Source organism: Sander vitreus, chromosome 20, assembly GCF_031162955.1.
Source record: "Sander vitreus isolate 19-12246 chromosome 20, sanVit1, whole genome shotgun sequence".
Lineage (NCBI taxonomy): Eukaryota > Metazoa > Chordata > Actinopteri > Perciformes > Percidae > Sander > Sander vitreus.
Window position 1 is genome coordinate 7,611,615 of NC_135874.1, and position 25,158 is coordinate 7,636,772.

A 25,158-nucleotide genomic window follows, 5' to 3' on the forward strand; every position below is an offset into this window, starting at 1 on the left:
GTAATCTCAACGATTTTCATTTCATAAAATGTCTGTTAAATCACTAAAGGAGGTAACACAGTGGGGATTGAGCCCACAGCCCACTGATGAAAGTTTGCAATATTTATATATATGGCATATATGCAGTATGGGTGGCTAGTAGGGCTGGGTTAAAAAAAATTGATTCTCCAATTAAAATCAACCTTTGTATGAGTGATCTGATATCGATTCATAAAATCCAGAATCTTTTAATATATGCCTTTTTTTTTTTAAAAGTCATCATTGGCGATACCCAGCCCTAGTGTCTGGCATGACATGGCGATAGGTCTGGCGAGACTCAACATGACATTTTCTGGAGTAAATGCTGTATTCCAGTTTTTCTCCATTGTATACACACAAAATATGTAACTATGCGCACAATTTTGAAAACTTGAAGCTCATGTATCAACAAGACTCCAGACCATAGGAATAGAATGAGACCTATTCTATTTCCATGCTCCAGACTGCTAAACTCTCATCACAATTTCATTGTTTTCACTCAAATCCATCCATCTTCCATCCATCTTCATCCGCTTATCCGGGGTCGGGTCGCGGGGGTAGCGGCTCCAGCAGGGGACCCCAAACTTCCCTTTTCCGGGCCACATTAACCAGCTCCGACTGGGGGATCCCGAGGCGTTCCCAGGCCAGGTTAGAGATATAATCCCTCCACCTAGTCCTGGGTCTCCCCCGAGGCCTCCTCCCAGCTGGACGTGCCTGGAACACCTCCCTAGGGAGGCGCCCAGGGGGCATCCTTACCAGATGCCCGAACCACCTCAACTGGCTCCTTTCGACGCAAAGGAGCAGCGGCTCTACTCCGAGCTCCTCACGGATAACTGAGCTTCTCACCCTATCTCTAAGGGAGACGCCAGCTACCCTCCTGAGGAAACCCATTTCGGCCGCTTGTACCCTGGATCTTGTTCTTTCGGTCATGACCCAGCCTTCATGACCATAGGTGAGGGTAGGAACAAAAACTGACCGGTAGATTGAGAGCTTTGCCTTCTGGCTCAGCTCTCTTTTCGTCTAACGGTGCGATAAATTGAATGTAATACCGCACCTGCTGTGCCGATTCTCCGACCAATCTCCCGCTCCATTGTCCCCTCACTTTCGCGAACAAGACCCCAAGGTACTGAACTCCTTCACTTGGGGTAAGGACTCATTCCCTACCTGGAGAAGGCACTCCATCGGTTTCCTGCTGAGAACCATGGCCTCCCGATTTAGAGGTGCTGATCCTCATCCCAGCCGCTTCACACTCGGCTGCGAACCGATCCAGTGAGTGCTGAAGGTCACAGGCCGATGATGCCATCAGGACCACATCATCTGCAAAAAGCAGCGATGAGATCCCCAGCCCACCGAACTGCAACCCCTCTCCACCCCGACTACGCCTCGATATCCTGTCCATAAATACTACAAACAGGATTGGTGACAAGCGCAGCCCTGGCGGAGGCCAACTCTCACCTGAAACGAGTCCGACTTACTGCCGAGAACCCGGACACAGCTCTCGCTTTGGTCGTACAGAGATTGGATGGCCCTGAGAAGGGACCCCCTCACCCTGTACTCCCGCAGCACCTCCCACAGTATCTCCCGGGGCACCCGGTCATACGCCTTCTCCAGATCCACAAAACACATGTAGACTGGTTGGGCATACTCCCAGGCTCCCTCCAGGATCCTTGCGAGAGTAAAGATCTGGGTCCGTTGTTCCACGACCAGGGACGGAATCCGCATTGTTCCTCTTCAACCTGAGATTCGACTATCGACCGAACCCTCCTTTCCAGCACCTTGGAGTAGACTTTACCGGGAGGCTGAGAAGTGTGATACCCCTGTAATTGGCACACACCCTCTGGTCCCCCTTTTTAAAAAGGGGAACCACCACCCCGGTCTGGCACTCCTTAGGCACCGTCCCAGACTTCCACGCAATGTTGAAGAGGCGTGTCAACCAAGACAACCCCTCCACACCCAGAGCTTTAAGCATTTCTGGACTGGGATCTCATCAATTCCTGGGGCTTTGCCACTGTGGAGTTGTTTAACTACCTCAGCAACCTCCACCAGGGAAAATTGATGCCAATCCCCCCTCATCCTCCAGCTCTGCCTCTACCATAGAGGGCGTATTAGTCGGATTTAGGAGTTCCTCAAAGTGCTCCTTCCACCGCCCTATTACCTCCTCAGTTGAGGTCAACAGCGTCCCATCCTTACTGTACACAGCTTGGATGGTTCCCTTCCCCCTCCTGAGGTGGCGAACGGTTTTCCAGAAAGTACCTTGGTGCCGACCGAAAGTCCTTCTCCATGTCTTCTCCGAACTTCTCCCACACACGCTGCTTTGCCTCTTTCACGGCAGAGGCTGCAGCCCTTCGGGCCCTTCGGTACCTTGCAACTGCCTCCGGAGTCGTCTGGGATAACATATCCCGGAAAGACTCCTTCTTCAATCGGACGGCTTCCCTGACCACCGGTGTCCACCACGGTGTTCGTGGGTTACCGCCCCTTGAGGCACCTAAGACCCTAAGACCACAGCTCCTCACCGCAGCTTCAGCAATGGAAACTTTGAACATTGTCCACTGAGGTTCAATGCCCCCAGCCTCCACAGGGATGCACGAAAAGCTCCGCCGGAGGTGTGAGTTGAAAGTCTGTCGGACAGGGGCCTCCTCCAGACGTTCCCAATTTACCCGCACTACCCGTTTGGGCTTACCAGGTCTGTCCAGAGTCTTCCCCCACCCCCTGACCCAACTCACCACCAGATGGTGATCGGTTGACAGCTCCGCCCCCTCTTCACCCGAGTGTCCAAAACATATGGCCTCAGATCAGATGAAACTTGATTATAAAATCGATCATTGACCTTTGGCCTAGGGTGCTCTGGGTACCAAGTACACTTATGAGCATCCCTATGTTCGAACATGGTGTTCGTTATAGACAATCCATGACTAGCACAGAAGTCAACAACAAACCACCACTCTGGTTTAGATCAGGGAGGCCGTTCCTCCCAATCACGCCTCTCCATGTGTCTCCATCATTACCCACGTGCGCGTTGAAGTCCCCCAGCAGAACTATGGAGTCCCCGACTGGAGCCCCATGCAGGACTCCACTCAAGGTCTCCAAGAAGGCCGAATACTCTGAACTCTTGTTTGGTGCATATGCACAAACAACAGTCAGAGTTTTCCCCCCCACAACCCGCAGGCGTAGGGAGGCGACCCTCTCGTCCACCGGGTTAAACTCCAACGTAGCGGCGCTCAGCCGGGGGCTTGTGAGTATCCCCACACCTGCCCGGCGCCTCACACCCTGGGCAACTCCGGAGAAGAAAAGAGTCCAACCCCTATCCAGGAGTATGGTTCCAGAACCAAGACTGTGCGTAGAGGTAAGCCCCACCAGATCTAACCGGTAGCGCTCCACCTCCCGCACAAGTTCCGGCTCCTTCCCCCACAGAGAGGTGACATTCCACGTCCCCAGAGCCAGCCTCTGCTGCCCGGGTCTGGTCCGTCGAGGCCCCTGACCTTCACTGCCACCCATGTGTTTTCACTCAAATGCAAATTCTAAATCAACCAGGACTGAAATCTTAAGGATTGCCACTTTAAGGACTTCCTGTCCATGTTGGTTTAAAGATTTGAAGTTCAATCTTGACCTTGGAAACGACAAGACAAAATCTTTGTTATATGATTGAAAACTCCAGAACATGTATCTTCATGCCTGATGTTTTCGGCTCCCTACTAGACATACTGTAGATGTTTGCTAATATTGTGTTTACCTACACCAATAACCTCTACTCTAACCCAGTGCAATTCAGTTTGAATATCACAATATTTTACAATGATCGAAAGCTCCAGAACAGCTTTTAAATGGACCTTGTGGTGAGATTGTCAATATCAAAACAGTTTTAGAAGGAACTAGTGATTTATTATACCATCTTATGGGTTGTTCCTTTAGTTTGTAGTGCAGTTTTCACCACATGGACCAGTGGACTGGATCCAAAGCCACTGGCCCTCATCAGACCTAATTGTTAAAACATGGACAGCAGCAACAAAACAGCTTCTTGAAGGGGTTGCTTTTATCAAATGTAGTGGCTCTATCCAGCTGGACCACGGCATCCTGAATGATCACTTCAGTATTCTGGACACTTTTCTGGATGTTTTCAACAGCTCCCCCCTGCTCCTCTGTGAGCACAGCCACATCCAGAAACAGCTCTTGGATCCCCTCTATCCTCTTCTCCAGCTCCAGCACCTCCTTCTGTCGGCTCTCGGTCTGCAGGAAAGCCGAGCGAGCCGTTTTGCCCTCCACCTGGGTGCTGAACACATTCAACTCCCCGCTCTCCATCATCTCCTCCAGGTCCTCCTCGCCAACCTCCCTGCCCACCACCTCCATCTGTCTCTGGATCTGCTGTTTACAAGCCTCCCTGTGGCTCATCTCTGTGTCATTGTAGCTGATCATCACCTCCCGCAGAGCATTGCTGAGACACTGGTACTGTGTTTGAGCGATGCGTTCTGTGGGGTCAGAGCTGCCGCGCCGGGCCTCCAGTTCCGCTCTGAGAGCACTCATCATGTGCAGCCGCTGCAGCACAGCTTCTCCTCTATGTTTAATAGCCACGCCGATTGCATTGGAGTCCCGGTCTGTCTCAGCGGGGTGTGAGATCTTGTTTAAGGCCTGGTAGTTTGCGTCTTTCAGCTCACTGATCTCGTTCTGGATCTGCTGGATCTGCAGACGTATCTGTTGGGCCTCCTGCAGGACGCCATAAAGATATGGGTCAGGAGGACGGGATGCTGTTGCTGCCTCATGCACTGACAAATGGTCCTGCTCCACTGAGCTCAAACCCTCAGAGTCACTCTGCACCTGATGGAGGTGCCTCAGCCTATCTCTCATGTCTGGAAGGAAAAATGACACAAAAGACAACAAGAGAAAAGATTTTGATTTATTCGTGTCGGTGGGTGAGAGAATCTCTCCATCATGTTTGTAAAGCAGTAGTCTCACATTGCCAGACCTTCCTCAACAACGCTGCAGAGGAGGGTCTGGCTAGTCCACACAACATTCCGGGTTGGGAGAAAAACGTGTTCTGGTTTATTGGCATTTCTTTAAATAAGTAAGTAAGTAAGTAAAGTTTATTTGTATAGCACTTATCACAGACAGAGTCACAAAGTGCTTCACAGACAAAATAAATACATACATTAAAACAAATCAATAGTCATAAAAAGCACAATAAATCGGAAGGTAACGGACATCCGGCTGAAAAGAGGGACATCCGGCGGAACCTCCGGTGGCACCAGAGCAATCCCGGAAATGGAACGTCGTGGTTATAGACTAGTAAATCAGTGATACCAAGGCTGGGATTAAGGAATCTTACAAGTGGTCTTCAGTTAAAGTTTAGGGGAAAACATTTAGCTAGAGATTAGAATAAGAAAGAAATGCAGACATAAGAAGACAAAGAGTGATTGGCTGCGCAACACACAAGCTTGTACTTGCTTTTGTTTTAAAAATTCCTGAGCATGACTGAAGATGACAAACAAGCCTGGACTCAGTCAAGCTCACAACAATCAAAATATGTTGTAACTGATATGTGTAGCTGTAGCTTTACGCATGTTCTCCCTCTCAGTATATCTCAGTGTAATCTTAGATGAAAGCACTTTATCTGCCAAGACATTTAATCTCCCTTCAGAACTGACCAAACGAGTTTTCAGGCTTAAAAATATAGTTTAGAAGTATTTCAGCATGCATGTAATCTGCTTTCAAGTAAGTGGAGATACTTGGAATTTAGGTGCTTAAACAAAGGGAAGTTATGAACCAGTGGCACAAGGAAGTCTGTGTTTTTATGCTTCCTTTTTTTTTTTTTTTTACATTTTTGTTGCTTATTTCAACGTTTTTGGCACTTTTTTTCCATTAACACCAGTATATTCACCACTAGACCTATTTATTTGCACTAGTTTTACACTTATTTTTATAAGTGCTTTTTTTCTTAGTTTTATATCTTATCGTATATGTCTTATAGTCATGGTCAATAAACCTTATTTATATGAAAGTTTTGTTTAAGAAAAAAGCAGAAATTATGAATGATTTTGACTAATGGTTAAGATCAGAGACATGAAGGTAATGGATAATCACAGATCTGTCAAAGTTTAGTCAGGATAATGCTATAAAATTGAATACAACACCCAAAATTCTATGAAAATAGAGATTGGATCCTTATTTTCCTTTGTGAAGAGCGTCTTATGGAACCATCCGTGTTATTTTGGGGCAATTTGGTTAAAAGAAATCAAAAGTTATGATATGGAAACTTTGAAAACGGGTCAGATTTGACCCAAGGACAACATGCCATCTCAGGCAAGCCTAAAAAATATGAAATATGTGAACTTATAATGAGAGAATCAACATACCTTACTCGTCTGGAAGTTTATCTGTAGATAGGAATAGGAAATGGTAGTTCAGTCCATTAGGCAGCGTGACAACTGTAAAAAGAGAGAATGATTTTTAAATCATGTTCCAACCATCTTCGCTTACACACCTGTTTAGGAGGAAATGGTTTTAGAAACAAAACGTTCTGCATTCCTGTTGTCTCACATGGAGGCATGAAGTGACGTATAGTAAGGTGAAGATCCAGGATTCATCATAAAGATGACAACTGATCTGTTTTGTGTTTACATTTTTCTATATTTTCAGGGCATCTGTCTCCTAAGTGCACTTTTGTTTTTGATGGATTTCTAGGTTGTTTTTCATGTCTAACAACACATAAGGCGATGAGACTAATGTTAAGTCCACTAAGATAACAGTAAGGACAGAAGTCATGCTGACAGTGGACACCAAAAGCACGAGGGAAATAAAGAGGAAGCATTTCAGATATGTTATCTCCAAAAGGGGTGGGACATATGAAGTGTTCATATGTGATAACAAATGAAGCAGTCTTGCAGACGTGTTAAGTCGATAATCTTACAACCTTTCATTTCAGTTCCATGAAATGTAATCTCACCAAAAGCCTGTGAAACAGTCAGGTGATGATTATAAGTCATGCAGCCAGAAAAAGAAGTCTATTTAAAGAAAAATAGATTTTTCAGTTGATGCGTAGGAAGCTGGGAGAAGAAACAGTCATTTCCACAACCAGCAGTGGTTTTGCGTGTGATTAAGAATTTCCACCGGACCTCCATGAGTTTGAGTCACACTGGCTTTGTTTCTCAAAGGGAGTTTTTTTTTTTTATTTAGCAAAGTTGATGTGTAACTAAGCTGTAGATGCACGCTCCTCCCAGTGTGGATCTGAGACTTGATTCTGAAGCCCCCAAAACCACAATACAACAGAATGTTAAATGTAGTCTGTTTCATTTATTCCCCTCACCTTAAGACTTAGTATGTTAATACAGCAAGGAAAAAGAACTTTTACATAGATATATTTGTCATTTACTTCTCAATCCATAACACTAAACCAAGTTAAAGTTCCTGGTTAAATCACTAAAGGATGCTTTTATAGTTAAAGGATTGAGAAAATAGCTCTCTTGGTCAATTGCTCTCTTGGTGATTGCTCCTAAATTTCTCAATGAAATAATTGTATTCTACAGAGAAAGAAAGAGATTACAGATTTGAGTATTGTATAGTAATTATATTGTACAAAACTGTAACATATTGTATTGTGTAATGTAATTGTTTTGTAATACAGTGTGTATTACAAAACAATATATACAATGTATATGTGTGTATGGTAGCAGGTGTATCAGTAGGCCTACGGTACAGAATCTATGTGACACCTATGCATTTAATATGTGATATGTTCATACATTTTCTGTCAACTGCTTTGGCAACATGTTGTCTTTGTTCATGCCAATAAAGCAAACTGAATTGAATTTAATTGAATTGAGAGAGAGAGCGAGGGAGAGAGAGAGAGAGGGAGGGAGAGTGAGAGGGAGGGAGAAAGAGAGAGAGAGAGAGAGAGGGAGAGAGAGAGAGAGAGAGAGAGAGAGAGAGGGAGGGAGAGAGAGAGAGAGAGGGAGAGAGAGAGAGAGAGAGTTCTTAGTCTTTACTTTAAAACTGAGGAGTATTTATTTTGTCCAGCAGATGTCAGTGGCACAACGGTATTTTCTGTTCTTTTCTAAAGTATTTGATCATCATCATCAACAACAACTCTATTCCATGCATTAGTTCATCTTAACAAAGCCTGAATAACAAGGTTGTTCAGGAGGAAATGTCATATCAACTGCAACTAAGAAATATTTTTGTCGGTTGTGTTTGCACAGTATTCACCAGTGAATCAAAGCAATACAAGTCTGTAAGCCATTCACTTCAAAACATTCAAATTATACATATATGCACTAAAAGGTAGAAGAAGAAAGAAAAAAAATCAGTTAATTGAAAAACCAAAACAATCAAAGGCTAATAAGCTTAAATACAACATGTAGAAATGGTACTACTTACATACATTCCTTTACATTTGAACTATTTTGAAATACAAAGACAATGATGTACTGAAACAAAAATATTTGTCATTGTAAAATATTAGGAACAAGCATAGCACTGTTCTAAACCAGGGCAAAAAATTGTTTTTAACATAAAACAAATTTTCATTAATTTTGACATCTTTATTTCTTGCAAACTTTTCTAATTTTCCATTTAAGCACTTGACTCGTTTCTAATGATTTTCAGCAACAAACACAAACATTACAAGTTGAAAATTCTCGTTAAAATCTAGTTATCTCTTTGCAGTCAGCCGGTTCTGATTTGAGCAGCATGGTATTTATCAATAAACTGTGCGGCATGAGTTTCACATGTACAACTGCCTGTTCACCAGTTCGGAACTGAACATGTCATGAGGTGTAATCTAACCTGTGCCTTGTATCAGAAGTTCAGAACTACCAGACTGAGATACAGCAACACTGGGAAACGGTTCACTGTGAATGTGCCAAGAATGTTTTCTTAATTAATGATTGTAAATCTGCCAAACATGAGGACAAAGCTCTATTTGGTGCACTTGGAAACTTTAAAGTAGAACATTTTTGCTTTGGATATCCCTCCACCATTCCAGATTAGAAGAGTTTAACCTGTTTATTCTACAGTGTCACCAAAGAAAAATCTAATTACACGATCAGGGCTACACTAAAGTGGGTCAGAAGAGCATTATCTCTTCTTGACACTCATTTTTTTGCATTTTCCCTGCTTCCCTCTTTTCAACTGTCTTGAAACATTACTCTAAATATTGTTAGAGTAATTAGAAATTAAGTTGATTTGTAAGTATACAAAAGGGAATGTACTGTAAATTATTGGATCTATTTCACTGGTGTTACTTTGAGAATTAAAGTGATTAAATGTATCCATAGCTGTCACCTTTGATTTTGAAGATGATTATCTCTGCAACACGGCATGCTTAATCTGCTTAATCTAATTTGTAAGGCTTTTTTTTCTGTTGAAAAATTGATTTTGTTCTCAAACATCATGTGCAACTGCAAACTACAATATCAACACTCTGCTGGCCTGGGGCGACCCTTTGGCTCACCTGGTGGAGTGTGCGCCCCATGTGGGCTGGGTCCTTGGCGGCGGCCCGGGTTTCGGGTCCGACCTGCGGCCCTTTGCTGCGTGTCATCCCCCCCTCCTCTCTCTCCCCCCTTTCCTGTCTATCATTACCACTGTCTAATGAATAAATATCAAACTCTGCTGGTCTTTATGTTTTCTCTTCCAACTTCCAAGAGATTTTAACCAAGCATAAAAAAAGGAATCATTCATCAAATTTGAATTTCAGGAGAGGACTTTGACATTTGATGTCGTGACATTATCGGGTACAAAAAAAGGACATGCATGCACACACTTGCAGACTGACTCAGTGAGACCACCCTTATGGTTTATTACATTACATTGCATTAGGCCTCAGGAGTTAGGTTACTGTAATCAGTGGAGAAAACATCAGCTGTTTCCAGTTACCCAAAGTTGTGACTCTAATTAATTCAGTATATTGGCTTCAGACTTAGGTTCACATAATAGCACCCATGTCTCAGAGCATCTGACCAAATTAACATAAATATCTGTCATGAGTTTGGAGAGGTTTCTCTGCTTTGAGATTTCCCAAGGTCTAACTTTGCTCAGCTTTGGTGACATATCACTCTTGTTTTAAGTAAGTCTGTCCTGTTAGGTATATAGGGAAACCACTGCTGGTCTACAGGGGACTTCTTATACTGGACTGTTGCTTCACCCAAATGTGGCTTTGTTACACAGGATATTAAAGTGTATTTGGGTATAAAGTAATAACATTGAGCTGTTAGAGCCTTAAAAACTCACTATATTGTGAAAGATATTTCTTCTTTAAACTGAGACAGAAATTCCTTGACTAAAAATATAATCTGCTCTGATTAAATGACCACTAACGTATAGACAAAAAGATGGGGAAATATTAGTAAAATGATAGCTTCCTATATCTGCTGACAGGAAAACAGTACCAGGAAGGGGATGCTGGGTTAAGCTCCTTCAAATACCACTACTTCACTTAAAAGAAGAGTTGGCTCAGCTCTAGACTGAGGCCTTTGCTTTATTGCCTGTGCACTAAGGCTGTCTGGAAACTAAAACATAATAAATAACCTGTTGCTTGTGTCAAAATCCTCTCTAAAATTCATCTCAGAAAAATGCAGGTTAAATGATAATGGAGCAGACTACCTGCAAAATGCGTGGCTGTGCTGAGGTTGGCACCCAATGGACAATATGAATGAACTGGAAAACACAGGAAATAACAGCTGGAAGAGATTTTAAAGGGTTTTGGTGGAAGAAGTATTCAGATCATTTACTTAAGCAAAAGTACTAATACCATATTGTAAAAATACTGTTAGTAAAAGTCCTGCATTGAAAAGGTTTCTTAACTAAGTATGTAAGTATCATCAGGAAAATGTAATTAAAGTAAAAGTACTCTAAGATTTAATCAGCTAATCATTTCAGCTGGACTTGTAGGCCTGTATATTGTTGGGTAGTTTAATTTAGAAATAAAACATTGTATTTTATAGACTACATGTGTTTGGTGTGCAAAAATCTTAATGTGTAAAGTAACTAGTGACTAAAGCTGTCAGATGAATGTAGTGGAGTAAAAAGTACAATATTTCTGTAGCGGAGTAGAAGTAGGCATGAAAAGAAAAGACTCAAGTGAAGTACAAGTACCTCAAATTTGTACTTAAGTACAGTACTTGAGTAAATGTACTTAGTTAGATTCCACCACTGAACCTATGGCAGACTGTGGACGGATGTGTTAGACAGCATTGTTTAATATTGCTTTAAACTTACCATCTCTATCTATGATTTACAAAATTCTCAATTTGATTCAATGCATTATATTTGTGTCTCAATTCAATCCATTTTAGGTACTCAAAACAGGCCTTTAATTAGCCTTATAATCATTTTAGTATGACTTATCATGCACATGATACCTCCTGATGACTCCCAGGCATCAAGCATGCTTTCTGAAACCAAACTACAACCAACTACATTTTCACAACTTGTGTGTCCTAAAATGACCTGTAAAAATACATAAACATAAAATATCCAAATACTTTTGTTCTGAATTAAGATATTGCAGAACATTACAGAAAAGCGTCTTCTTAATTTCCACATATTAATAAATAACTGTACTTTTCAAAAGGGTTCAAATATTCTACTTATATGTATAATAGCTCACAGTTTAACAGTTCCCTGACTTGATATATAGCACCGTATTCTAATAAGGCACCCTTAAACAACAAAAATCACTTCATTCTTCTTCTGTTATGGTGTGAGAAAGATCAGGCCTCACTGGCCAAAAACTGGACAATTGTACCTTGTTCTCAGCGACGACAACAGCAGATTAACACATTAATCCATGAGACCGACCAAAATCCGGCAGCATTATCAACAACAAGTTCCCCTTTTAATGAGGAGACATGACAGAGCGATTAATGGAATTTGCTTGTTTATTTGTCAGACGTGAAGCTCCAACTTCCGCCCAAAAAGATCAGGTTCAAGCTTCACACGAGAGGTTTTAGATACTGATGAATACACAATATGTGCATGAATGAAACAAATTGAGATTAAGAGGTTCACTTTATTTATGATCAAGATGATTTACTTCATGGGTTTTTTTTCAGTATGCACTTTGTCTTAGGACTTTTAATCACATAAACTGAATCCTGAATGCAATTATCCCAGTCAGGCAACAATTCAGTCCATGTTAACGTACCAGCACAACTGCTTCGACAGTTTTCCTCGCTTTATGGGAAATGACTAAGTCTCTTTTAAAAAGAAATGGTCAAAATAATAAAAGCTATACATAATATGGCAGCCTAGCCCTTTTTTAAGTCTGTTTGCATCAACCTTAGAAACAACTCATCTGGTGCAGCTGCATTCTATTTCCAATGAAAATATATTTTTAAATCTTTATCATAGGCTACTTAGTATTTCAAAGTGCTGTAACTTCAAACAAAGCTGTGCACTGACGTGAACGTGCACGCCGGTGCAGGTCCGCGCGTGGTGCTGGGACATTTGCTTCATCTGAGGACGCGCTGAGTTTTCTCTGCAGGTTTTTTTTTGATGCAGCGGGAGGCGTTCTAGGCTGGTCCGGGCCGATCCAGGCTCACAGGCTCATGTGATCCTGCTGGGAGGTGTTTGGCTAAAAGACTTTCTCAACATCCATGCTGCAGCATTTGAGAGCTAACCCGTCTCTCTCACGGAGCTACCGGATTGCTTTATTCAGTGCACAGTTGGGACATTCCCATCACTTGAGCGGCTCAGTGACGCGCTGCAGTTCCGATAATGGGAGACGCTCAGTCTGCGCATCGGGAGGGCAAGGAGGATGCAGCGGCTGAGGGGGACAGCGGAAAAGTGGATGATGCTCAGACTGAGCAGAATATTGAAGACGAGGTATCATCTTATTTCCCACAGATCCAGATTTCTGACATAGGCTTACTGCAGATAACTACCACGTTTACAGAAAAAAACTTATCTATAATGATTTCCCATCCTCTTATCTACGCATTGAGGCTTTTCAGTAACACATTATTTGGTATAAAGCCTCTTATATTTCCAAAACTGTGTGTTACAAAAATGCTGAGGCTGGAATTTGTTGTTGTCAGTGCAGGTGCTGCTTGCCAACACATCCATTATCCCCAAGAAAAAAAAAGAAGTAATTGTCCCATTTGAATGAATGCCATTGAGCACATCAAGCTTACTTTATTCAGGTGCAGAATAAAGCCATTACTAATTAATTCCTAGTAAAACATATAAGTTGTTGAACATTTGTGCTACTTACTTCTTATTTTGTCAAAGTTTAGGAATCATGAATGCCCCCTTGGTGATTAACTTTTGCTTTGGTAGTGTGAGGCTAACGTAGTCTGAGCTGTTGGTGCCTTTCTGAAAACCCTCTTTTTACTGTTTTATTGAAGCAGCAAAGGTTTGCATTTACGGTAGATGAAAGGAAACAGTGTGGAGGAATAATGACCTTTCATTCTTAGAGGAACCTGAGTGAAGCCCAGGGGAGAGATGGAATTTCCCCTTTGCTACACTCAGCAGAAGGCAACATCGATTACTTGTGTACAACATGATCACTGGTTCATGCAGAGCAGGATGTAAATTAGACAGCACTGTACTGTGAGAATGAAAATAATGTAGCTATTAATGTCTTGTGAGCTATAATCATGAGACTGTGTTGTTTTAATGGCAACTTTAACCTTTGTGACTTGGGTGATTACATTATTAGGATGGAATGCTAAGTATGCCACTGTTACAAGCGATCATTTCATTTTGAATAAAGTCTAAAGACTGAAGTTTTCAAGTAAGTAAGTAAAAAAAAAAAATGAAGAAATAGTTTCTCAATGTTAGTCACCTTTAGCTTAATGTTGTATTCTTTGTCACACACATTATTGGCACTCTTTTTTGCAAAACCCCAAAGTTTGGTTGTATTTCAACTGCTTTATACTTAGTAAAGTAAAGTCCATTTAAGGGCAGTCAATCATTTTGGTTCAGTGTGACAGAAAACAAAGCAATGCCTGTTCACAGCAATGAGCACCGCATAGCACCTAGGTGCGTGCATGTACAATGGTGAACATTAGACTGGAAAATCAGCTCACAGCGATCCATACTCAACTTATGGTCTTTGATTTTTAGCATAATCATGTTTAATTTAAATATAGAGTGTTGGGTTTTTATGTCTTATTTTTATGTTTTAATGTCAAAGGCCACTATAAGCCACCAAAATAACACCTATACCCGATTCATCGAAAACGATTACACACAAAAAGTGTGCATCACTACACTGTGTATCATGCTGTGGCAAAACATGTAAAAACTGTCTGGAAAGAATCTACTTTATCAATGTCCAACAAGTCTTAGCAGGTATAGGCAGGTGCCAAACGACCCTAACAGCTGTTTAATTATGTTGTTTCTCCACAGTAGTTGAAAACTTTCACCAGCTCAGACTTTCTAGACTAATCTGGTTTACGGATTTGAGATTTGGATAATTAGGGTTGTCTAACTGTAAGACTACCATCACACCCACACAACAGTGACTTGACTGTTGTATACAAAATAGGACATTGGAGCCCCAGTTAATCAAAGATTGAAATTGTTTGTTTCATGGAAATACAAATTCTGTTGGATTTATTTAGATTTTTCTCCAGCTAAAAGCATACGAAAAAATGGTTGCTGCTATACATTTCTTTTAACTGAAAAATAGTGAGCTAGTGAAATTACTATTACAAACTAGAACATGTTTAAAATTGACTGCTAAAAGATGGGAAATAGATTTTCTAGCTTCCATACAATCTAATATTTGTCTCAGGAGCAAAGGTACATTGTACATTTTATGTTTTGTGCTTTGTTTCAGCCTCTCAAAAACAATGGGCAGATCTCTGAGATCAATGGAAAAGCAGACGGCTCTATAGCAGAAGTTGGTCACTTTGAGGATGAGATCGATGCAGAAGGTGGGTACTCTATTACTATTACTGCTTATTGACAGACAATGTCAGCCTAATTTCAACAGACGCACAGAGATGGGGACTTGAGTTTCAGACTTGGACTCGAGTCGCACTTAAAGGTGCTCTAAGTGATGTGACGTGTTTTTTAGGCTACAACATTTTTCGTCACATACAGCAAACATCTCCTCACTATCCGCGAGCTGACTGTCCCCTGAACACACTGTAAAAAAACGCGGTCTCTGTAGACAGCCCAGGCTTCACAAACGCCAACAAAAACAAACTGCGCCAACCTGCACCATGAAACATAACAAACAGAGTTCCAGCCAATAACCGACAAGAAGGAGCTGGTTGAACCATCACTGCAGCAGCATTAGCCAGTAGGCTACTTCCACAATGCCTGTTCATGACTCAACCAACTCCTCCTTGTCGGTTATTGGCTGGAACACTGTTTGTTATGGTTCGTTGGGCAGGTTGGCGCAGTTTGTTTTTGTTGGCGTTTGTGGAGCCTGGGCTGTCCACAGAGACCGCGTTTTTTTTACAGTGTGTTCAGGGGACAGTCAGCTAGCAGATAGTGTGGAGATGTTTGCTGTATGTGACAAAAAATGTTGTAGCCTAAAAAAGGCGTCACATCACTTAGAGCACCTTTAAGTCGCACACACAGTGACTTGAGACTTGACTTGAGACTCCTCCTCAAAAGACATAAGTAATACGTAACATATCTGCTGCGCGTGGCCACAGAGAGAGAGGACAACAAACATGTTGACCACACCGGCAGCTGCTGTGCCATTGATCATAAGCTTTGGCTTTAAAAAAAACTGCATACAACAAGCCCCAACAAAAGAAGCGCTGAATGCTAAATCTGTGGTATCAGGACAAAGGATTCTGGCTCAACAACATAAAATTTTATCAGGCACCTGAAAACATACCTGCATAGGTTAGCAATCATGTTTAGCTCAGCATTGGCCATCTAACGTTAGCTTGCTTATTGCTTTAGCCACAACCTACAGGAGATTAACTCCGAGTGTCGTTTATTAGATGTTATGAAAAGATGAATGAGCATTTGTTTATTTGCCAAACTTGTGGTAATAGATATATGTAATCATTTACATCCCGCTGGCAGCAATGCTTTGAATTCCTTATATATAGCTATGCAGTGTTCTAAGTAGGGCTGCATGTTATGAGGAAAATATGCAATAACGTTGTTGAATATCGCGATAACGATATTACTTGTGATAAATAAACAGATATTAAAGTTTACTCACTTCTGCATTTCTGCTGCTTTCAGTATTCTGCTAAACAAATTGAGCATTGCATTGAATATAAAAGGCACCACTAAAAAAAGAATGACAGTTTCTTTTTAAAGTGTAATTTTCTACTGACATTTTCTTTCAACTAACACAAAAAATCTAGTGTCTATCGCAATATGTCTCAGCCTTTCGCGATGTGTATATTGCGTCAGTTGATATTGCGATGAGGATAAAAAAACGATATATTGTGCAGCCCTAGTTCTAAGCAGCCTGGAATGAAACACAGCAGGTCATACAACACTCTTAATAACCACAAGAGACTTGAGACTTGACTTGAACTCTAGCTCAAAGACTTAAGACTTGACCTCTAGCTCAGAGACTTGTGAGCTGACCCGTAACTTGTTAGATTTCAGAGTGTCATCTCCATCTTTTACAGTTCTTGCAATCCAAGTTTTAATATTTCATTTATTTCCTGGTTTAGCTATCCTTTCATCAGACAAAGATGTTTCAGAAACAGAAAAGCCGCTTAAAGAAGAAGAAACACCATTAAATGTTGAAATTAATGAAAAGGAATCACCCAATGAAGCTGATCCTAATGAAGATGTACCCCTGGAAATGACTGAAATGGATGCAAAGCAAAATGACATCAATGAAAGTTTTAGGACATTTTTCAGAAACATTGGTTTGAATTTGACAGTGAAGAGGGGCTCAGGTGAAATAGCAACAGATGTGCCTGATGAGACCAACAAGGGAGAACCAAACAGAGCAGAAGACGTCGAGGATACCACAAAAGAAACCACAAGTGAGAATGCTGAACAGAATGCTGATGTGAACATTACACAGGAGACTTATGATAATGATTCAACAACATGTCCTACCCTGACAGACGTTACATCGGACATTCTAGAAAATGCAGAGGAGAAAACAGAAGAAACCAAAGAGGAAGTTGAATCTGATAATGTAGATGCAGCAATGACTTCACCTGTAGGAGAACATGCACAACAGGATGCCACACCTGAAGAAGAGTCACATTCTACATCTCCATGTAGCCCTGAAGAAGAAGTTGTTGTATCTCCAATTAAAAGATTTTTTACAACTGGAATCTTTTCTGGACTACGGAAGAAAAAGAAGCCTGCAGAAGATGAGACAACTGACAAAGAACCGGAAGAAAAGGGAGGAAAGGAGGTCGAAGAGACGAGAGAACAAACTGTACAAGACAAACAAAAGGATATAGAGGAGATTAGTGTAGGTGTTGACGCAGCTGCAATTGAGACAGAACATAAAGAAAATATACTTAAAGAGGAGATCCTGTCTGCAGTATCAGCTCAGGTGATGGATGCATCTGTCATAGATCCATCAACCATCACTGTCATTGAGCCTGACATTCTGAATTCTCAAGAGAAGGACAAAGTTCAAGCAAGTCCTCTTAAAAGGCTGCTGTCAGGGTCTAGTTTAAAGAAACTATCCAAAAAGCAAAGAGGCAGGAAATCAAGTGATGCACAGCTGTCTGACTCTGGAGAACATGTTTCAGATCAGCTCATATCATCTACTGGGTCAGCTGAGAATCAGAAAGAAGGTTGTGCACAACACTCTGCAGAGGCAGTAGGAGAGGAGGATGGTGCATGGGCTTCCTTCAAAAAACTTGTGACTCCAAAAAAGCGCATAAAGAGATCCTCCTTAAGTAATGAAGAGACACAAATCCCAGGTTCAGTAGAAGAACCAAAACCAAGTGAAGGAGGGCAAATATCAGATCTCAGCACAGAGGAAGGCAAAAAACGAAAAGACTCATCTGTTTCATGGGAATCTGTTTTGTGTGGCTCTGGCAGGAGAAGAAGCCGAAAAACTTCAGACTCTGAGGACGAAACACTTCAAATTGATAAGCAAGATGATGGATCTAAACATGGTACAGAATTGGCCCTAGAAAGTTCTAATGAGATCGATGAAATGTTAGCCTATTCCCCCAAAGAAGCAGGAAGTTCTTCAGAGGGTGATGGAGGGTCAACATGGAAATCATTGAAAAGACTTGTCACCCCGAAAAAGAAAGCCAAGGATGAGGATGAAAGCAAAGATCATGTACAATCTGATAGTGAAGTTACTCAAGATGAGTCCTCCTTTTCAATAAAGAAACTTCTACCAGGACGAAAAAAGAGGAAGTCTGCCGAAAAGCAAGACCAAGTATCTTCAGATGAAGCTGATAAGGACGTAGCTTCAGGTGATGAAGACTCTGAGACACCAGCTGTGGTTCCATTGTCTGAGTTTGATACAGTTGAGACTGAGGTTCACATACAAACACAGGCAGACATAGAAAGTCACATACCCAAGGAAGGAGACCATGATCTCCAGCAAGACCTTCTAGATCAGGTGGCTGAACCAGTCATACCTTGTGACAACCTGCAAACTGAAGTAAAGGAAGTCCAAGACAATGTTGTTGCTTTAGAAAATCAGGCGTCTAAACCCCCAGCTACAAATGAAGAACCTGGTGATTTTACAGAATCAATCAGTAAACAACAACTCAGTGACATCCCAGAGGAGGCCACTCCAGCTTCAGCCACTGAGGAGGCAGCTAGAGATGACACTATAGCAGAGGACCTGATAGAGATCACATCTGAGGCCATTACTGCACCAGAGCCATTAGACATTACCCTGGCAGATGAAACTGAGATGATCTCTGCAGTTTCCCAGTTATCTTCAGAGTCTTCAAAAACATCTGGCAATACAACACCAGTACCAGCAGAATATGACTTCATGGAAACAGATGTGCTCCTGCATCAGGTTGCTGAAACAATTTCCATAAGCCCAAACACAGTTCCAGTTTGCTCAAATGAGCAAGAAAGAATAGTTGTTTCTGTTTCGCATCAAATACTTGAAACATTTGTAAAAGAAGAGCCAACAATTCTGGAAATACACCGAAGATTAGATGCAACTGCCATTAACACAGGTCTAAATGTTGAAGAATTGGACACAATTAATGAACTTGCAGCTACCACTGAAACAGAGAGCATATTTGAAGCATATTCCACAGAGTTTGTATCTGAAGTTCCTACTGAAGAGTTTCACACTGCTGAAATTGCTGGTGATGAAGTACATGAGGTCAACATTACACATCAAGAAGACAGCTTAAAAGAATTAGAAAGTATCGATGAGAGCCATCATCTGGTCGAATGCCCATCTGAGATAAATGCAGCTGTGTCTAAAGATATATTACCTGAAGGTGACAAAATTGTCCCAGATGAAGGTTCTCTAGTTAAGGCACATCAAGCTAAAACGGAGCCCCCAAAAATTGACACTCAAGAAGCAGATTCAGCTGCTATAGTAGCAGATGAAACTAAGGATGGGGCTATGGAGCAGGAAGTCCAAACTGTGACAGAAAAGGAAGATCAGATCACACACAATATCACAGATCAAATTCAAGTTAAAGTTAAAGATCAGGAAATAATATTGGAGGACATCCCAGCAGCCAAAACAGTGACATATGAACCCAAAGAAGAAACAGTGCCTCTAACTGAAGTCAACATGGAGCCAGAAAAGGAAGATGAAATAGTAACAGATGCCAAAACTGGAAATGGTAAAGTACCAGAAGCATTTGACACTGTGCAAGCCTCCACATTAGATTTAGAGGAGGGTAGTGTTCAATCACAAGAGGAGGAAGTAAAATCAGAGGACATTCCAACAATAGAAACAGTTACAGAAAAACCCAAACAGACAGAGGAGCACCTCACTCAAGTCAATGTTGAGCCAGAAAACGAAGAAGCAAATGCTGTCAAAAGTGAACATGTTCAAGAACCAGAAGCTATTCAAGCACACACATTAGCTTCAGAGGAGAGCAGTGTTCAATCACTTGAAAAAGAGGTCATATCAGAGGACGTTCCAGAAGCAGAAACAGTTACAGATGAACCTAAAGAGGAACCAATACCTCTCACTGAAGAAAAACTTGAGCCTGTGGAGGCTTCCCAAACTGAACATGTTCAAGAACCAGGAGAAGTATTAGAAGCTGTTCAAGCACCCACATTAGATTCTGAGGAGAGCAGTGTTCAATCACTTGAAAAAGTGTTAATATCGGCGGATGTTCCAGAAGCTGCAAAAGTTACAGGTGAACCTAAAGAGGAACCAATATCTCTCACTGAAGAAAAACTTGAGGCTGTGGAGGCTTCCGAAACTGAACATGTTCAAGAACCAGAAGAAGGCAGTGGTCAATCACTTGAAAAAGAGATAATAACAGAGGACGTTCCAGAAGCAGCAACAGTTAGAGATGAACCTAAAGAGGAAACAATACCTCTCACTGAAGACAAATTTGAGCCAGTGGATGCTTCCAAAACTGAACGTGTTCAAGAACCAGAATTATTTCAAGCTGTACAAGGAGCCATAATAAATTCAGAGGCGGGTAGCTGTTTATCACTTGAAAAGAAAGTAATATCAGAGGAAATCCCAGCAGTGGAAACAGTAACAGATGAACCCAAACAGGAAACAGAAGTGAGGGCTGAGCCAGAAGAAAAACTACCAATGGAAGCTGTGAAAACTCAACATGTTCAAGAACCAGAAGGGGTAAGTGGTCAATCACTTGAAGAAGAGGTCATATCAAAGGACATTCCAGAAGCAGAAACAATTACAGATGAACCTATAGAGGAAATAATACTTCTCACTGAAGTCAAGTTTGAGCCAGTGGAGGCTTCCCAAACTGAACATGTTCAAGAACCAGGAGAAGTATTAGAAGCTGTTCAAGCACCCACATTAGATTCTGAGGAGAGCAGTGTTCAATCACTTGACAAAATGTTAATATCGGAGGATGTTCCAGAAGCAGCAAAAGTTACAGGTGAACCTAAAGAGGAAACCAATACCTCTCACTGAAGAGACACTTGAGCCAGTGGATGCTTCCAAAGCAGAACATGTTCAAGAACCAGAGTTATTTCAAGCTGTACAAGGAGCCATAATAAATTCAGAGGTGGGTAGCTGTCTATCACTTGAAAAGAAATTAAAATCAGAGGAAATCCCAGCAGTGGAAAGAGTTACAGATGAACCCAAACAGGAAACAGAAGTGAGGGTTGAGCCAGAACAAAAACTATCAATAGAAGCTGCGAAAACTGAACATGTTCAAGAACCAGAAGAGGTCAGTGGTCAATCACTTGAAGAAGAGGTCATATCAGAGGACGTTCCAGAAGCAGCAACAATTACAGATGAACCGAAAGAGGAAACAATACTTCTCACTGAAGTCAAGTTTGAGCCAGTAGATGCTTCCGAAACTGAACATGTTCAAGAACCAGGAGAAGTATTAGAAGCTGTTCAAGCACCCACATTAGATTCTGAGGAGAGCAGTGTTCAATCACTTGAAAAAGTGTTAATATCGGAGGATGTTCCAGAAGCAGCAAAAGTTACAGGTGAACCTAAAGAGGAAAAAGAAATGAGGGCTGAGCCAGAAGAAAAACTACCAATGGAAGCTGCCAAAACTGAACATGTTCAAGAACCAGAAGGGGTCAGTGGTCAATCACTTGAAGAAGAGGTCATATCAAAGGATGTTCCAGAAGCAGAAACAATTACAGATGAACCTAAAGAGGAAATAATACTTCTCACTGAAGTCAAGTTTGAGCCAGTGGAGGCTTCCCAAACTGAACATGTTCAAGAACCAGGAGAAGTATTAGAAGCTGTTCAAGCACCCACATTAGATTCTGAGGAGAGCAGTGTTCAATCACTTGAAAAAGTGTTAATATCAGAGGATGTTCCAGAAGCATCAGTTACAGGCGAACTTAAAGGGGAAACAATACTTCTCACTGAAGAGAACCTTGAGCCAGTGGATGCTGCTAAAACTGAACATGTTAAAAAACCAGAGTTATTACAAGCTGTGGAAGCAGCCACATTAAATTCAGAGGTGGGTAGCTGTCTATCACTTGAAAATAAAGTAATATCAGAGGAAATACCAGCAGTGGAAACAGTTACAGATGAACCCAAACAGGAAAAAGAAATGAGGGCTGAGCCAGAAGAAAAACTACCAATGGAAGCTGCCAAAACTGAACATGTTCAAGAACCAGAAGGGGTCAGTGGTCAATCACTTGAAGAAGAGGTCATATCAAAGGATGTTCCAGAAGCAGAAACAATTACAGATGAACCTATAGAGGAAATAATACTTCTCACTGAAGTCAAGTTTGAGCCAGTGGTGGCTTCCCAAACTGAACATGTTCAAGAACCAGGAGAAGTATTAGAAGCTGTTCAAGCACCCACATTAGATTCTGAGGAGAGCAGTGTTCAATCACTTGAAAAAGTGTTAATATCAGAGGACCTTCCAGAGAGCAGTGTTCAATCACTTGGAAAAGAGGTGATATCAGAGGATGTACCAGAAGCAGCAAATAGTTACAGATGAACCTAAAGAGAAAACAATACCTCTCACTGAAGAGACACTTGAGCCAGTGGATGCTTCCAAAGCAGAACATGTTCAAGAACCAGAGGTAATACAAGCTATACAAACAGCCACATTCGATTCAGGGGTGGATAGCCTTCTATTACTTAAAAAGGAAGTAATATCAGAAGATATCCAAGCAGTGGAAACTGTTACAAATGAACCCAAACAAGAAACTGAAGTGAGGGCTGAGCCAAAAGAAAAACTACCAATGGAAGCTGCCAAAACTGAACATGTTAAAGAACCCGAAGTATTACTATCTAATGTAAAAGAAATTGTAACTGAAAGCAAAACTGAGGAAAGGACATCAGTGTATGTGGATGTAGTCACAGAATGTATTGAGAGAAATAGTGCTAAGGAACTTGAAAAGCAAATATTGGTGAAAGACGATCCCAAACCAGACAATGTCAATGTCAGTATAGATGAAATTGAGAGTGAAGTTGTGGCACAACTGGATCACTCTTTAGAGATAACAGACGATCAGAAAATAGTGAGTATAACACAAGATCTTGGTGTTGAGCAGGAAGAACGCATCCCTGAAGACGAGTTACAACCATTAACAGCAGTTTGTGTATCCTCTGTTAATGAGGAAGAAAATAATGTTCTGGTCCTAGAAAAGACTGCATGTACAGAAGAAACCCCAGCACCTTGTGTAGACAAACATGAAGTGAATATCAGTACAGTGCAAGTCAGTGTAGAGGTAGAAAAAGAAAGAGAGATAAAGACTGCTGCAGTTGAGCATGCTGTAGTGGCGCAAGTAGTCACATGTAATCTCAAAGATGTCTCAGCTTCAACACCTGATGATTTGATAGAGAAAACATCAGCTGTTACTGAACCCTTGATAGATAGAGGGACAAATGAGCTAGTGTTCAAGGAGGAAGTCGAGACTGCCACGCCATTAGTGAAAGATGATGTGGCTGAGACAGCAGAGGAAGGCAGTGTGGTTGTGATGATGCATGTGCCATCAGTAGAGTTCGAGGACAATCACAGAGTTCAAGTGCAGGTGGTCGATGTCAATATAAAATCAGCTGAGACAATTGTGGACACAGTGCAAGAGGTAGGGGTAACAGAGGCCAAAGAAGTCATATATTTTTGTCAGGAAACGCTTAAAAAGGTACACAATCTCTCCGCAACTCCAGAGATTAATAAGGAATTAATGAATGAGGAAAACAAGGTGACCATTCAAGAAGTTATTCAACATGTAAAGGAGAACATACCTGAAATAGTACCTGAATCAGTGGTTGATAACTTGGAACAAGAAGTTATAAAACAGCCAGATGCTGTGACAGAAGTGAGTGAGATGGTTGAAAGTGACACAAATGAAGTGGAGGATCAAAAAGTGACGGAGGATAATATTGCAACAATCAGAGAAAGACAAGATGAAGCACCTGCTGTCATCAGTGATGTCTCTGCAACTGAACAGCAAGTGTCTAAGGATCTCATACAAACATCTGATATTCTAGGAAGTTTAGATGGCTCTATCCATGATCACAAAGAGGATTTGGAGGAAACTAAAGCTAAACAGGAAAAATCAGAAGCAGGTGTTACAGCAAAAGAGGTCAAATCATCATCAGAGGAATTAGATGTGAAAACATTTAATGAAGAAGCCCAAATTACACACATTGCTCAAAGTCCGATTGTAACACTTAGTAACACTAACTTAGTAGCCCCCCAAAATACTGGAATAATCTCCTCAATAGGTAATGTGGAGTCCCCTTCAAGTCTTTCTTTTGAATTGAAACTTAATATACAGTTTGGACAAGCAAAAGCAGCTTCCCTATCATCTACAACAGAGAGAAATGAACCCGTGAAAAAGACAGAAGTGTCTGAGGTCAGAGTTCAGGCAGTAGAGGTAGTAGAACCTGTAAAGCCAATAAATCCAACACGAAGAGCTGAGAGCCAAAAACAGACAGAGCTAAAGGAGGTCGCTGTTCAGGCAACAGAACCAGTGGCAAACTTAGATTCAACAGAAAGAGCTGTGATCACGACTCAGCCTGTACTGCTGGATATCGGCATCCAAGCAATGAAAACAGTTGAACCCGTAGAACAAATCGAATCAACAGAGAGAGTAACCTCCAGTGTCCAGGCAACAGAAACAATAAAACCAGTAAGGCAAGCAGAGAAAGGAGACGTGTTCCTGAGTCAGCCAGTACTCTCTGAAGCTTGTGAACAAGAAACAAAAGCAGAAACGCCTGTTCAACAAAAAGAGGAGGAAAATGACCAGGATGTGTGGATGGATGCAGAGGAAGACATTTCCACTCAAGAGGAAACAGAGGTGTCTCTTCATAAGGTGGAGGAATCTGTTGAACGTTGGACAGAAAGCGAGCAAGTAGAAAAGGCAGGACTTGAAGATGAGGTTGAAATGGCTCCTAATTCCATAACTGAGGAAGAAGAAAGTGAAAAGGAAGCAGATGGAAAATGTGAAATTGAGAGTGATGATGAAGATTTTGCTGTTGCACTTGAGCATTCTGAAACTCAAACTGCAAGCATCACTACGATGGAGCGGAATTAATTTCACTCAACTTCAGTGTCACTAACCGGTGAGATTCTCCCTTTGCTCTTGTTTTAGTGTAATGTTTACAATATTTGGCCCAGTAATCAACTTGATCTTACACTGAAATCATGCACATTAACTGGAACATCCAAA

At 41.5% G+C, this 25,158-nt stretch overlaps 1 protein-coding gene across 1 annotated transcript; it reads right to left on the minus strand.

Annotated features, from left to right (window-relative positions):
• Positions 1–2,959: 2,959 nt before the first annotated feature.
• LOC144535335 (syntaxin-11-like) lies at positions 2,960–6,515 on the minus strand. The gene is made up of 3 exons (XM_078277746.1): positions 6,363–6,515; positions 3,905–4,859; positions 2,960–3,625 (listed from the first exon to the last, which is right to left on the minus strand). Exon 2 carries the CDS (start codon positions 4,855–4,857, stop codon positions 3,994–3,996), a length of 864 nt encoding a protein of 287 aa, XP_078133872.1. The 5' UTR covers positions 4,858–4,859; positions 6,363–6,515; the 3' UTR covers positions 2,960–3,625; positions 3,905–3,993.
• Between the last annotated feature and the right edge of the window lie 18,643 nt (positions 6,516–25,158).

What these genes read in the sequence shown, in the direction of transcription:
- LOC144535335 (XM_078277746.1), bottom strand. Translation starts at nt 4,857, where the DNA reads ATGAGAGATAGGCTGAGGCACCTCCATCAGGTGCAGAGTGACTCTGAG.